This window comes from Xyrauchen texanus, chromosome 12 (assembly GCF_025860055.1).
Source record: "Xyrauchen texanus isolate HMW12.3.18 chromosome 12, RBS_HiC_50CHRs, whole genome shotgun sequence".
NCBI classification, from domain to species: domain Eukaryota; kingdom Metazoa; phylum Chordata; class Actinopteri; order Cypriniformes; family Catostomidae; genus Xyrauchen; species Xyrauchen texanus.
Genome location: NC_068287.1, coordinates 36,451,539 through 36,468,188, shown reverse-complemented (window position 1 = coordinate 36,468,188; position 16,650 = coordinate 36,451,539). Strand labels below are relative to the sequence as shown.

At 44.0% G+C, this 16,650-nt stretch overlaps 1 protein-coding gene across 2 annotated transcripts in view; it reads left to right on the top strand.

Annotated features, from left to right (window-relative positions):
- The window catches only part of fam171a2a (family with sequence similarity 171 member A2a), a 56,797-nt gene that overhangs the window by 16,024 nt on the left and 24,123 nt on the right, over positions 1 to 16,650 (top strand). For both annotated transcript variants that reach the window (XM_052139208.1, XM_052139207.1), the window contains exon 3: positions 2,985 to 3,077. In XM_052139208.1, coding sequence (XP_051995168.1) covers positions 2,985 to 3,077 — 93 coding nt within the window. The remainder of the gene's footprint in view (positions 1 to 2,984; positions 3,078 to 16,650) is intronic.

Genomic DNA, 16,650 nt, shown 5'->3' with positions numbered 1-16,650 from the left:
ATGCATGGTGATCTTCATTTGAACTCTCATATTATCAGTTTTTAAATCCCAAGATTGCTTTTTTTACATTACGTAACCCTCTACATTCTACTTGCATGTGCGATGACATTTTGTGCTATGCTTCTTAGCCACTGGCTGATATATAGACAGATCTCACTCACCAGTGATTTAGTATAGTGTTGAAAAACTTTAGCCCAGAGATACTTTCGCTGCGTGTTGAGAGTACAAGTTTGTTAATACTCGTTCCGTGTAATGTGTGTCCAAAGACAAGATCCACGCAATCCATTTGTCATTGAATAAAGTTTTTTTTTTATACCCTTTCTGTTTAAGAAAATAGTACTGAACTACTGAAATTATTAAGTATTTTTTTTATTTTGTCAACAATGGCGAATACGAGACGGAAAAGACACATCTTGACGATATTTGAAAGTTTTTAATTGAAACATACTGTTAACGAAAATATGACAAGATATTAACAGTGCACAAACAGAAGGAAAAACATCTAGAGAATTGTTTTAGAAGAAGAAACATCTTGAGAGAATTGATTCATATAATCCAGTATGTTGTAATTTGCTTGCTGAACTGACGTAATTAATTACACGACTAGTAGGGGTGTTACAACTGTGGAAAAATGATGTATTGCCAGTCATTTGAACGATGATCTGGGTGTCATCATTCAAATTACATACTGAGCATCTTTAAAGTGACTCAGCTTTCTGAAGGCCAACATATTCAAGTCTTATCTGTTTAATACCACAGCCATCTGCTTGTACCCCCTCCCATTCCCCCTCCCTTTCTGTGTCCCTGTCTCTTAGGCATGGTGGAAAAGGGAAGGTTTCTAAATAAAACCTACAGTGTTGTTGAGTTTTAACCATCCCCACAGTACTCTAATAATCTGAGAGAGTCACGCAAACTTCCAAGAGAGTGAGTCATTCTAGTGATGAGGCGGTTGCTTGCAGGTTAGATTAAATCATTCGAAGTTCTTTCCCTCTATCTCTCTTAGTCCATTACATTTTAACTTGTAAAGTCCTCGTGAAATCTCAAATGGAGTTTTGTGGCTTTAGTCCATGTTTATTAGCTTTTGGGCCATGTAAGAGAATCTTTCTCTTCAAAAATATTGATGACTCATCTTGCATTCATGCGCGTATTCAAATGTATGTCCAATAAAATCCTCTCTAAAATCAGAATGCAATAGCAAGCAGCAAATAATGGTTCATGGCTGTGATAGAAGACATTTCAAGAATGCCAATAAAAAGCCCTTCAATATGTTTTCCTGTTTCATTAGGAAATACGTCAACACAGGAAAGCAAACTGCACTCGTCAAGAAATCCCATGGGTTCTTAAACTTCTACTCATGTCTGCAACTCTGTCGTTTACTCTTTATTTCTTTATGACAATATCCTTGCTTCCCTTTGAAACCTTCTCATTCTATTATCCCATTTATATTGACATTTATTTCTGGGTGGATTCTTTATCATCAAGCAGGGGGTGTATAAATGGTATTGTCTTGTCACAAAGCTGCAGCTGGTAACTAAGGTTACATATTATGTACAGTGAAACCACAAAAGACCATTGCAATACCCTCCCTCTCTTCATACACACTTTCCTTTGAGTTTCTACCGAAGGCAGTATTGTTGTCACTATCCCTATTTTCTGTGCATACCTGCTAAGCAGATATTAAAGAAGCCAAAGCCCTTCTGTTCAGTGCATCTGTGCTCTGCGTGCTTGTACAGTATTCATAATTTACCAGTCACATTACCTTCAGTCTTTTCCTACTATGACAAATGTCGTGTATGTCAATAGGTGAGGACATCTAAATGTACTACACTGTGTTCTTGGATTCAGAGTTTAATTCCAGTCTTCTGGTGATTTCACATAAATACAAGCAGACAGTCCTTCTGCAAACCAAATCAAAGAGTTATTTGACGCTAAGTCCTGTAAGTTAACAGTTATGTAATTCTATTTTTCTAATTGGTGTACAATAAAGACAGTTGTCATAAAAATGGGTAGAGCACTTGAAAATGAATCAAGTGACAAAATGTACACTTATAACATTTATAAAGCTTTAAGGTTTCATCTGATTGAAAAGCTTGAATTAAAAACATGCTTTCATGAAATAAATAGAGTGGCCTTGAAAGGCATTGGGCGGATTGTTGGCAGCAGAAAATTTAAATGTGCTATAGCAGATGGGAAATGGACACAGACGATTTCTGCTCGCAGCATGCAACAGTCATCTGGAGTACTGTCAGCACATGTCCTCCTGTCCGTAGAGAACCACTCAAGGGTGAGGTATATTCAGATTAACTGACAGAGATCAATGCTGTTGGGCCAACAGCCATAATGTAAGAATATGTAAACTAAAGAGAACTCTTGCATTAAAGAATCATTTTGTATGATTCTTATATATTTTAATTTATACAAATAAGCACATTCTGCAGATTTCCGCAAAAATGGAAGACCCATCATTCATCAAGACCTACACATCCCTCAACCTACTCACAATTAAAAAACTGAGCACTTTATTAAGAACACATGTACACCTACATATTCATGTGATTATCTAATCAGCCAATCATGTGGCAGCAGCGCAGTGCATAAAATCATGCAGATATGGATCAGGAGCTTCAGTTAATGTTCACATCAACCATCAGAATGGTGAAAAAATGTGATCTCATTACAAGGTTATTTCAACCTTGGCGTGATTGTTGATGCCAGATGTATATAGTAATAATTTTATTAAATCTACCCTGTAACGTTGTCAATTTTGCAATCATGTATATATATATATATATATATAGTATGAACTATGTACTGGCTATAATTCACATTAGAATTATAGGGTTAAGAGTTTAATTAACGAATGGCAAAAAAAAACTAACAATTGGATGCTACATTTTAAATAATTTACTGTTATTATAAATTATGCTATTATTTGTCCTGTACTTACTCCTCTCTCTCTCGCTCTCTCTCTCTCTCTGTTTTAGTATATGCCTCCATAAGTCTGTACCTACTTCCCCAAAGACCAGCCACTCTCCTGCTGTATGACGATGTGGTGCAGTTACTGTTGGGATCTCCAGGTGAGATTTTTAGCCTCAATTGGTTGATGTTGCTGTGTCGGGTGGTTGGGATACTAAATTACTTTAATTTTACAAAATTTTTACAGCCATTAGATTCTATATTTTAGGTTTTTATTTACAGTACTGTTAAGAGAAGGTGAGCAATTATTGTAAGGAAAGAGAAGGGGAAAGGGACATGTTGCAGTGCAGACTCGATACTGTGTTGCCCACATAAGCACCATTATTCCAAAGTGTCTGATACTGCCCCACAGCTCTTTCAGTTTTTGACTGATGCCTAACTAATGCTTGCTGTCTGATGTTGATATCTCATTACTGATACACCGTCTTCTATGGTGGCTCAGCCTGTCAGTGTTCCACATGGTTAATTCAGAATCTGAAATGCAAAAGCAGCTTCATTGATTGTAACATATCCTGCAGCGTTTACATGGGCAGTTGTGTGGAATTGCTGAGTTGGTCCTCACGTTTAATAATCAGGCAAACACTACAATCTCGTACCTCAAGAGCTGCCAATAAACAGATGCAATTAAACAAGGGTCTGAGAGCTATTTCAGCATGTCTCTCACTCAAAAAATTGTTCTCGTGAATTAAACACACCATCAAATGATGTGTTTGCCTTTGGCAGGTGGTTATTTACTCTGTCGATGTAATGGATGGCTCAAATTAATTGCTCTCTGGGTAGGAAGTTATTTTACCCAATGGACTACTGAGTAGGGGTGGGTGGTATAACCAAAATCTTATATCACTCTATGAGTTATTGTATATAGTTTTATTTGGAACTTGTTGGACGGAAACTAAAAAATAAGATATTGTACAAAAAGATTAATGTCAAGTCTAGTATCAGTATCGCCGTTATATCTTTAATGCATCCTTTATTAAAGTTCAAATAATAAGGAAGCAGGTATAAACTCTGAAACTGGCATATCTCTGTGCAGTCAGCACTGCTTCTATGAGTCGCTTGACATGATTCGATCTAAGGGGGAGAGATTGAAACTGTACCTTGCCGATGTAGGTAATGAACAGGACTACAGAACTGAAGTTGACCACTTCTATGAATGGTGTAGTGAAAACTCACTAATTTTAAACATTTCAAAAACAAAAGAAATGGTCATTGACTTTAGAAAAAAGCCCCCTCCATTGCAACCGGTTACTATTAATGAGTCAGTTATTGAGATTGTGGAAGAGAATAAGTACTTGGGTACTATTATTGATCATAAACTCACTTGGTCAGCCAACACATTAGCAAGATACTCAAAAGCACAGCAACGGCTCTTTTTTTTAAGAAAATTGCGCAGCTTTAATGCAGAGACTAGCACCCAGACATTGTTTTATTTAACTTTTATTCAGAGTGTGGTGATTTTTGCCATCCAGTGCTGGGGGGGGGTCTTTCTATCCAGAACAGGAACATGCTGGACAAGGTGACAAAAATGGGTAGGAAAATTACTGGATCAGATGTGAAAAGCATCACAAATCTTACTGACCAGCATACCCTCAATTTGGCACTGAGGATACTGGAGGATCCATTGCACCCACTCGCACAGAATATTCCCTCCTCCCTTCTGGATGTAGATTTAGAATGCCCCGAACAAAAACTAAATGACATATTACATCATTTGTGCCGAGGAGCATTCAATTATTAAATGGATCATCTATGGGCACATAGATTTATTTTAAATGTGCATTATTGAATAAATATCTATTTATTGATTCTTTAAGCTGTTGAACATTTTAGATGCGTATTATTGAATATATATCTATCTATTGATTCCTTAAGTTGTCGAATTGATAATTTTATGTCACTATTTGCTGTGTTATTGTTGTTATATGTTTGTTGTGGTTATGTTTATTGTGGTTCCCATGAGTGTAAAACAAATTCCCCATGGGGCAATAAAGGTTTTCATCATGTACACTCACGCAAGCTTGCTCCAGTTATAACGTGATGGCTCGCGTAATACATATTGTCAAAGTCCTGTCAGTCTATCAGGTTGGGTATTTGTCTGACGGGACCTTGACATCATAATTCCCTGTCTGTCTTGTGTTTCGTGTATGTTTTTTGTGTGAGCACACGGGTCCGGTTGTGAGTTACCACCATGTGCTCTTCGGTCAGTCTTTTTCGTGTCCGGATCATGGTGTCTGGACCCTGACTTCCTGTCTGGTTCGGTTTCGTTGGGATCCAGACACTCATGCTTCATGTTCTGTTTGTTTTGTTCTAATCAGCATTTCCATGGGAAACCTGATTGTTTCCATGGGAACGATGATCATGTCAACTGTCAGCTGGCGAGTGGTACCTGTCCCTTGTTTTTCCCTGCTTATTTTAATCCCTTCATGTGTCATGTGGTGGCTGGATTCTTTTTTTTTTTAAAAGAAAAAATTTCTCACCTTTTCTCCCCAATTTGGAATGCCCAATTCCCAATGCGCTCTAAGTCCTCATGATGTTATAGTGACTTGCCTCAATCTGGGTGGTGGAGGACGAATCTCAGTTGCCTCCACCTCTGAGACCGTTAATTCGCATGTTACCACGGAGACCTAGCACGTGTGGAGGCTTCACGCTATTCTCCGCGGTATCCACCACAACTCACCATGCGCCCCACCGAGAGCGAGAAACACATTATAGTGACCATGAGAAGGTTAACCCATAGTGACTCTACCCACAGGCCAATTGGTTGCTTAGGAAGCCTGACTGAGACTCCAGGTGTGGTAGTCAGCATCTTTACATGCCCTCTTGGTGGCTGGATTGTTATCTTGGTATTTTATTGTGTGTTATCATTATTGAAAGCTGTTTGGTGTTTAGTAACTTACCTCACTCTCTCTGCCTATTTGGTTCTGTCTCGTGTTACCCATGGTTACCCATCTCTGCCCGCGTGTCGGGAGTGTGGTTGCCTTCCAGTGTGTGGTGCACTAGTTCTCTGTGCAAAAGGCTCTTCGATGGACGATTCCTTGTGGTTCTGCTCCTGCTTCTCGCTTGAGGTGAACTCTTGTTGCACCTTCCTTATACAATGTTCTGTGTACTCCTCGTTGCATCCCTCTGCTTTCCCGTCTGAGTCAATGAAGTTGGCATACGTCATCACACTCTTCACCGGAAGGGCCGATGTTTGGGGAACCGCCATGTGGGACAAGGGACTTCCCTGTTGCATGTCATTCCTAGCATTCGCCACGGAGCTCTGCCGAGTGTTCGATCTGGCCCTGCTGCAATGTGGATCAGCCAGTCACGCTGTTTCCGCATTGTGGATTCCAGAGCCAAAGGGAGCTTCATGGATATCTAAGTGGCATCTAAGTGGCAAGTTCTGATGGTCCAGCTTGACGAACCTATCACCGCCCGAAGGAGGTGGAGGAAGAGCTGTGCGCCTGCTCCTCAGTCACTGCCAGCGTCCACAGCCAAAGAGGCCGTTCCCTACTGCTGCCATGGAGGGCGTTCCCCCTTCCCTGCTTGCGCTAACACACAGAGGCTGTTCCCTGTTCCCTGCTAGCGCTCACGGCCATGGAGGCTGTTCCGCTGCTGCTGCCAGTGTCCACAGCCATGGAGGTCATTGTCGCTGCCAGCATCCATGGCCACGGAGTCCATTTTCCTGTCACTGGCAGCGTTCATGGCCATGGAGGTGTTCCCCTGCTGCTACTAGCGCCCACAGTCACGGAGGCCGTTCTCCTGCCGCTGTCAGCGCTCATGGACATGGAGGCCATTTCCTCTTCCCTGCCTGTGCTCATGACCATGGAGATAAATGGTCTGCACTTATATAGTGCCTTTTTAACCTTAGCGGTATTCAAAGCACTTTACACTGCCTCTCATTCACCCATTCACACACCAATGATGGCAGACCTGCCATGCAAGGCGCTAGCCTGCCATTGGGAGAAACTTTGGGTTCAGTGTCTTGCCCAAGGACACTTCGGCATATGGAGTCATGTGGGCTGGGAATCGAGCCACCAACCCTGCAATTAGTGGACAACACACTCTACCTCCTGAGCCACAGCTGTCCATAGGTAGTTTCCCCTTCACTGCCTGTGCTCCTGACCACAGAGGTCGTTCCCCTGTCACTGTCTTTGCCCACAGCCACAGAGGCTGTTGACCTGTCCCTTCTGGTGCCCACGAACACAGAGATTGTTCCCGTCACTGTCTGTGCTCATAACCACAGAGGCTGTTCCCTTGCTACTGCCAGTGCTCACAGCCGTGGATGCTGTTCCCCAGTCACTGCCTGTGCTCACAACTATGGAGGCTGTCCCCTTGTCACTGCCTGTGCTCACGGAGGCTGTTTCCCTGTTCCTGTCAGTGCCCACAACCATGGAGGTCATTTCCCTGTCACTGCATGTGCTTACGGCCAAGGAGGTCGTTCCTTTGTCAATGCCTGTGCTCACAGCCACGGAAGCTGTTCTCCTGTCACTACCTGTCCTCACAGCCATGGAGGCTGTTCCCTAGTCCATGTCAGTCTTCACAGCCTTGGAGGCTGTTCCCCAGTCCATGTCGGTCCTCACAGCCATAGAGGCCGTTCCCTAGTCTCTGTCTGTGCTCAAGGCCATGGAGGCTGTTCCCCAGTCTCTGTCAGTGCTCACCATTCTCCTGTCTCTGTCAGTGCTCAAGGCCACAGAGGCCATTCCCAGTTGCAGCTGGTAGCACTCATGGTCACAGAGGTCGTTTCCCAGTCTCTGTCAGTGCCCACGGCCATGGAAGCCACTCCCCAGTTGCAGCTGCCAGTGCTCACAGTTGCGGAGGCCATTCCCCTGTCACGTACAACATCCAAGGTTACGAAGGTCATTACCCTGCCACAATCAGCATCCACATCTGAGCTTACCATGGCTCTGACCCTTCCACAGCTCCACCCCCTGAGCCGCTCCCTCCTGAACCCTGTCCAGCAGCTGCCACCCTGTCTATTGCCCCCGTCCAGTGGTGGCCACCGAGTCCGTTACCTCCTGTTCAGCGGCCGACACCTCTGCCCCGAGGCCGCTTCCCAGGCCAACAGATCCCGCCTCTGCCCTGAGGCTGGACCATGGCCCTTTCCTTATACTTCCTCCTTGGTTTCCCTCCCTTCTGTTGTGTTTTCTGTTCTTTAATAGTACTTATTTTGTTTGTCTTGTTTTTGTTTGATGTTCCTGTTTGGGACGCCAGGAGGTGTCATGCCAAAAATATGTATGCCAAAAATAAAAGAAGAAAGTTGAAGTGGATATTTTTAGAAAAAAATAACAAATATTGATCTGTTTCTCACCCACACCTATCATTTTTGCTTCTGAAGACATGGATTAAACCACTGCTGCCATATATATAACTTGTATGCTGCGGAGATATTCTTCTAAATTTGATTTTAGAAAGAAAGAAAGTCATTCACATCTGAGTTAATGATGAGAATTTTTTTTTGTGTGTGTGTGAACTATCCCTTTAAGAACATGCTACATTAAGAACCAATGGGATGTAAACTTGTGAACCGGATCATTTGGTAAATTCAGTTAAAATGTATTTTATTTAGTACTGCCCTTCAGAAAGTACATAACAGATATTTACACATCCCACAAAATTATATGTTACACACATTATATTTTTTCTAGGGCAATAACTGCAGAAATGTTAATTAGCTTTTTTGTATACAGGACGTTAAAGCATGTGTCTATTCAGACATTTTTTAAAATAAACTTTGTAAAATATTCACTGAAATAAAAAGTTGGCTAACTAGCCCCAGTGTTTCCTTTATAAAAAATGTATCCTGTATGTATGAAACATGAAATTACAGGTGAATGGTTATGTTTAGGCATCCATTTAAATGTATTGCATTATAAACCCTCAGAGCATAACTGAGAGAAATCAGGACTGGTGTGAGATTTTCATGCCTCAAAACCCATTACCATGGCAACTTTGACTGTGGCAGTATAATACACGTTTTCAAAAAGGAGGGGTATTATTAACGTGTTGCATATCTGTTGCGTGGGAGGAAAGTGTAATATAAAATCTGATCTGAGATCTGATATTCTATCTATGAGGTTCTGCTTCCATATACTGACCACTGGATCACTGTTTTTGTAAAGGCCTTTTAATGATTCTTACATTGATAGAGCCGAGTTTTATGTACCATAACACATCTGCCTTTATTGTTTTGCTGCAGTGCATTTGTTTAAGGAGTAGGGTTACATTTTTCAGGTGGTGCAGAGCTGTGGTGTTGTTTTGAAATGAAAAGCGAGTCAGGCAAATGTGCAGACAGAAGCAGCTTGAACTCAGAGCCATATTGTGGGCGTTTTTTTTTGTTTGTTTGTTTACTTAATGCCAACCTGAAAAGAAGCTACTCAAATGATTTGGGCTTGGGGGTTTGTTTAGAAATATTCAAATGTAAACGGTCCAAAAGTGAAAATTTGGGCAGTATTTCATTGAGACAAATAGTATGTCAGTGTTGTGATTCTAACTGGATAATACTGGGGAGAAAAAAGCATTTTCTTAATCAAGTATTTTTGCCTTGTTTTCCAGTAAAAAAAAAAGTATCTAAACATCCTTAAGACAAGATAGATTAACTTGAAACTCAATTGCGTAAGATATTAAGATTTGCTTTCAGAGAATATATCTCTAATTTAGTTTATTCTTACCTTTTTAGTAAAGTATATTTTTTGTGTAAGCATAAATCAAACATTTAGTGAGGTATATGCTTAAAATTTGAAGGAAAAAAAAACTATTTAACAGCAGGGTGAGAAAAATAAACTTAATTCAATATATATTCTTAAAAAAAACAACATATTATGCAGTTTTGCTTCTCAAGTGAAATTATCTTGTTTTAAAGATCTTTACATAATTTTACCAGAAAATTATTTTTGCAGTGATCTTTATGTCAGTAATTAGTGAGTATTTCAGATTAAAGCCTTGGTCGCACTACACTTTGCACTCCATTCACTCCCATTCAAATGCGTCAAATGAGGGAGCCTGGAAACGTAAGCTTATGGTAAGAAATGTTGTGTTCCACTTCCAGGGTTAGGAGGGTTACTTTTGAAATGTATTCCACTACAGATTACAGAATACATGCTGTAAAATGTCATTTGTAATGTATTCCATTAGATTACTCAAGGTCAAAGCACATAACTAGTAATCAGAAGTAATCAGAAAGTCGCCGGTTCGATCCGCACAGCCACCACCATTGTGTCCTTGAGCAAGGCACTTAACTCCAGGTTGCTCCGGGGGGACTGTTCCTGTAATAAGTGCACTGTAAGTTGCTTTGGATAAAAGTATCTGCCAAATGCATAAATGTAAATGTAAAACAATGTTCACTGACAGCATTATAGAGTATCTCTAGTTTAATCTCTCTCATTTATTTTTTCATTCTGTCCTATTATGGGGAGGGGGCATTATGCTCTCCTCTCCCAACATCTGTAACTGAGAACATGTGTAATAGAAATGAGAAATGGCTACCTCAACGAAAGAGAATGAAAGGGGAGGGAAGTGTTTTTCCCCTGAATAGACTGGTGAGAATGGAACAGGAGTGTAGGTTGAATGTAAAGCCCCTGAGAACTGCCTGCATGAACAGATTACAGATTCAGGGCACTTTGAGATACAGATGCTATTGAGTCATTTTCAGTGCTTTAAATCAAACCATTGATGAAACTGCAGTCTGTATGTGTTCTCTGTAGAATTGGCATGTTCATTCTGGTAATTTTTGGACTTTTTCTCCAGTTTTCAAGTGTGGCTTATACAAAGCTGACATCAAATTAAACACTTCAGTTAAAAACAAAAGATTCAAAACAGTAAAACAAATTTGTAAAACAGATCGTTTAAACTCTAAATTCTGATTGGATATACAATAGCTGATATACGCTCACCTGTGATCTCACATTAGATGGATTTTATATTAATGCAGCAAGTAAAGTTTATATGGGACCAATTATACTACTAAATTCTTATGAATGGGCTGTCTTATTTATAAGACTATATAATAGGATGCAGGCAGTGTAATAAGCAGAGAAGATCCTCTGAATAAAATTGCACTTAATCCAGCCCATTAGAGCTTTGAGTGTGTAATTTCACCAAACCCAATTGCGCCTAGACTTAGCGCATGCCTGCACGAAAATACTAAAACTTCATGGCCATGCCCACTGACTTTGTGCATATGACGTATTCAATAGTGTTTGCTTAGCGCTCTTAAAATAGTGCCTATTGAAATATAATTTCTACCACCGCATAGTGTATGCCATCATATCAGTCAGCCCTACTATTATGAAATGCAAATTCCAGTGCAACAGCCTTTGCAAATATCCGTGTCTACCTGCCCTTTTTATGGAAGCAGCAGTGTCTTAACAGAGGTGATTCTGTTACTTTGAAATACATTAAACTCTCCTACAAAGACCAGCTTAACCAGCATGCAATTCCCAAGCTGGTCTAGGCTGATTTATACTGGTTTGGTGCTGTTCTAGCTGGTGAAGCTGATTGACCAGCATTGTTTTTCATATTAAGTCAGTGAAGTTAGTTTATAAGCCTGTTAGTGTCACCATCGCATCAGCATCTCTTGCTGGGGACCAACACCATAAATGCAGCATAACCTGGTGACCAGCAATGCTAGTCAGCAGGGACGCGTCAAAGAAAGTTTTTGCTTATTAAAAAGTAAAAAAAAAAAAAGATAAAATGCCCAAAAAAGAGGGAGTCATGATTTCCAACTGATGGGTTATGAATATATTAAATTGATTAAAGACACACTTTATATTAATTTTAATTCACACTTTATATAATTATTGTTGGGTGAGCAGATGGTACACATCCATTGACCTTTGACCCTACTGTTGAGTGCGTCTGTATCTGAGAAGACAACAGGCCATTTAAAATAACTCAGACAACAGACAGCTTGGCCCCAAGGTCAGCAATACTAATTCATAGCATTTAAACAATCCATAGTACAAAAGGCCCACTGAAGCCTCTAATGTCTATGGCTTTGTCATGAAAATGATGATAAATTGGCTAGTTTGGTTTAGTTAAGAGCACTTTAGTGATTTGTATATGTCTGTGGTGAGCTCATTAACTTCCAGCTCTCTGTCTGACATTAGAATGATGGGTGTCAATCAGAGGTGTATATCAGACCCCCTAAGACCCAGACCAAGACTAGAACCTTCAAGACCCAGACCAAGACCTATCCCCAAGATCCCGACCAAGACCTGTCGATCCAAGAACTATGCTGTAAATTTTAATGAACCAAGATGCTAAATTTATTGCAGCAATCATTTATTATATTAAGCAGTTATGTTCCCTTTACAAAAAGCTTCACTACGATGTTGCGCTGCTAAGCGCTACGGGGGAACAGCTTTAGCTGTGAGCCGAGCTGAATAATGTGTGGAACACGTCAATGAACATTGACCGGAATTTATAGCCTCGGCTGATGTAATCATTAGATGCACCTGAGGCCAGGCTATAAATGGATACGTCACCAGGTGTCGTCAGAAACTATTCTGTTTCTGTGTTTCACACACCCTGTCAAAACTTTCTTTCCTCTGTTAGGAGATAGAATCAGTTAGGCAGTGTGCAGTGAACGTTGTTCTATTTTCTCTTCTGTTTAGAAAATATTATATATATATTTAAAAAAAAAAAAAAGAGAGAATGACTGAAAGCACAAATGGTGCGTGTTCCTCTTCTCGCTCTATAGCTGAAGACGGCACACATCAGTTTTTGCTGTTTGTTTGGGGGTAGAGCACGCTGCTCTCGCGTTGCAGCAGGGCGGTGCGAGCACTGCGATTTGCTTTAACAGGCAGAGTGCGTCGTGCTCGCCTCGCTTGCTTCGGAGTCAGCACTCACGTAAAAGATAGTTCGTGGGGCTCGTGCATTGATTTGGCTGAGGAGCAAGAGACGGGTTGTTCCCTTTCTCTCACTCTCTCCCCAAACCCAGCTGGTCCTTCACATGATCTCGGCTGCTCCGACGCTTCTTCGGATCATGAGGTGGATCGCGATTCTCTTCCCGCCTCGAACTTTCCGTCCGCGATAAAAAATCTCACGGAGGAATTGCTCGATGTTGTTACTCGTGCGGTTGCCAGATTGGACTGGCCATGTGAAAAGAGACCCCAAACGCTCCAAACGCTTAGGGGATAGATTTTATCTTCCAGTCTAAGAAAGGGAACGCCTCATGGGTCCCTTCCCTTTCTTTGATAACCTCCATGAAGAGCTTTTTCAGCTCATGGAGAACCCCTTAAAAAATATATATATATATATATATATATATATATATATATATATATATATATATATATATATATATATATTCTTCCCGTGTTCACATACCCTCGACGTCATTATATTCGACTATCGTGGGTGCTGAGGCACGGGGGTATTCAGTGATGCCGCCGGTCGAAGACATGCTTGCGGGCTATCTCTCGCCGGGCTCGGCATCGTCACTTAAGAAGCCCTCTCTCCCCTCAAAGCCTTGTAGGACAACCTCCACTTTAGTGGGAAGGGCTTATCAAGCTGCAGGTCAGGCTGGTGCTGCTCTGCACACTATGAGGTTTTTCAGGCGTACCAGGCTGACCTCCTGGACGACCTGAGTGTGGGTTCTGCAATCAAGCGTGGACAGCGCTCGAAGAAGCCGGCCGTCTTCGCCACCTTCAGCCATCCTGCGAGCTACGCCATCCGGCGACGTATCCTTTTTAAAAGCAAGCTAGTTCTTAAAGAACTTCACAAAAGAGTACGAGCGTCTTTTTTAAGATGCCTCGCTCCACTTGCGCCTCATCCGCGATCCTCTCAGCAACCGGAGACCGCCACATCATCTGCGCTCTCTGCCTGGGACTGGGGCATGCAGAGCTCGCCCTCGCCGAAGGCGGATGCGATCTCTGCGAGGAGCTGCCGATGTCGACCCTGCGGGCTCCACTCGAAGCGCTCAGGACCGAAGCCGCCGCGCCGCCTTCATTCAGCCGCGCAGAAAAAAGCGCCGCTCTCAAAGGCTGCCGGAAACAGTGGTAGAAGCGATTGCCTCGCCGGAGCTCATCCCTCGAGCATCACCTTCACCCTCCCTGCCCACCTGGGACGCGCAGTTGCCGCCGAGCGGCTGTTCTGCTGCCATCTCGGACGAAGAAGCGGAGGATAAGGGCTGTTCCATCATGGCTTCGGACAGCGAGGAGTGGTCAGGCTCACACGCCTCCTCCTCGGCCCAGGAATCCAGCAGGACCCGCGCCGGAGTCGAAGGGGAACTAACACGCCTCCTCACACAGGCCTTCGACCGCCTCGGGCTCGAGTGGTCAACGCCCCTTGAGCAGGCACCCAACAGACTTGACGGCTGCTTTCTACAGAGCCGCCTCCACGCAGCACCCACTACCCGGGCCGCTCCCTTCCTGCTGGAACTCCACGCGAGCTTTCCAAATCATAGAACACGCCTTTCTCGGCCAGGGTCCGATCCCACGTCTCCACCTCTCTTGTTTTGGTGGACGGCGCCACTGAGAAGGGCTACGCTTCCATCCCTCCGGTCGAGGATGCGGTAGCAGCACACCTTTGCCCGCCCTCCGCAAGATGGCGGTCTAAACCAGTGCTCCCGTCTAAGGCCTGCAGAACAACTTCCGCCTGTGTTGGCCGCGCCTATTCCGCCGCCGGCCAAGCTGCATCTGCTCTGCACTCTTTGGCCGTCCTACAGATCCTCCAAGCGGACCTTCTGCGGGAGTGGGATGAGGAAAGCAGGCATCCAGAGGTGGTTGCAGACATACAGAGTGCTACGGACCTCGCCCTCTGCGCTACCAAAGCTGCAGCCCAAGCTATAGGGAAGTGCATGGCCGTGCTGACTGTGACCGAGAGACATCTGTGGCTAACGCTAGCCGACATGGGAGAAGCAGAGCGCTCTACGTTCCTCAGCGCACCGCTCTCTCCATCCGGTCTCTTCGGCTCCGCGGTGAGTGGTATCATTGACCGGTTTTCAGAGGTCCAAACAGCCACACAAGCCACGAATCTCTTTCTGCCTCGTCGCGCTAGCTCCTCTGCAGGCCACCCACGTGAGCCTCCTGCACGAGCCTCTTCACAGGGCCCAGCTCAACAAAGCCAGACTTCTCAGCGTCGACAGGGCGGCCGCCTCGATCAGCGCTCAGACAGCCGCCGCAGACCGCCGCCCGCGGGCCTCGGACTAGAATTGCGCTGAAACCTGAACAACCGAAGTCCTCCTAGCTTTGTTGACAAAACGACGGATCAGTCCCGCTGCGGCCGGACCACCGTCAAAGCTTCGCCCCCTGTCAGTCCCCTTCCTTCAGGCTACTACAGTGGTAGATTCAGCAGCCAACAAGCCGGTGTTAACGCCCGCTTGCCTGCGCTCAAACGCCATTTTCACGGCGACCCAAATAAATCTGGTAAAGAGCAAGCATGCCTATGTGTAGAAAATGTGCCCACAACCCAGTGTTCACCTCTACAAACAAGCATTACACATCCCGTGTCCATACCAGAGAGCAAACATGTCTTATGTGTAGAAAATGTGCCCACAGTCCAGTGTTCACCCCTACACACAAGCATTACACATCCCGTGGCCCTATCACGGCACACTCACATAAAGCGGTTACGAACCGCTCGAGTGTTAGGGTTAATAAACGCACCCACGAATCCGTGCGCGCGCCCATTCTCTGGCCACTCTGTCACACGACCAGCCTTATGTGTAGAAAATGTGCCCACAATCCAGTGTTCACCTCTACACACTGGCATTACACGTTCCGTGTCCCCATCAGAGCACACTCAAAAGCGGTCATGAACCACTCGAGTGTTAGAGTCAATAAATGCGCTCACGAATACGTGCGCGCACCCATTCTCTGCCCGCTCTGTCACACGGCCAGCAAACACTTCTCTGTATGTAAGTCCCATGCCCGTGACTATGCTTGCGCATCACTTAACAGACGTGACTCTTTCCCCATTCACCTCAATCGGAAGTCACTCACAGAACAGCCTCGTCCATGCTGTCTGCGAGCAGTCCAGCATAAGCACAGTAAGCGCGCTCACACATTCTGTTCAGCTGCTGTGTGCGGCAATCAGAGCGATTTGGCCATTCACCCTCTAACATTACGCTTCAAAGCGTGGGAAGATATTCCAGGGATATCCGAATGGGTGTTAAGCACAATAAAACAGGGCTATTTGCTACAGTTTGATCGCCGTCCTCGTCGCTTCAGAGCGTGGCTCGAAACTACTGTGAACACGGAAGCAGCGTGCATGCTTCGTTCAGAAATAGCAAACCTTCTGTGCAAAAGGGCCATAGAGAGAGTGCCGCCTCTCCTGAGCGAGTCGGGGTTTTACAGCCGTTATTTTCTTGTCCCCAAGAAAGACGGCGGCCTCAGACCAATATTAGATCTCAGGGTTTTGAACAAAGCGCTTGCAAAAGACCGTTCAAAATGCTTACAACCAGCAAACTCCTCGCGCATGTGCGCCAGGGGACTGGTTTATTTCTCTCGATCTGAAAGATGCATACTTTCAGATTCAGATGAATCCCGTCACAGGCCATTCTTGAGATTCGCCTGACGGCCAGGTTTATCAATACACCGTCCTTCCGTTCGGCCTGTCCTTAGCACCCCGTACTTTCACGAAGTGCATGGACGCGGCGCTCGCACCCCTGCGGAGTCAGGGTTTGCGAATTCTGAACTATTTGGAGATTGGCTGATTTTGGCACAATCACATACGGAGCTTCTGTCTCACAGG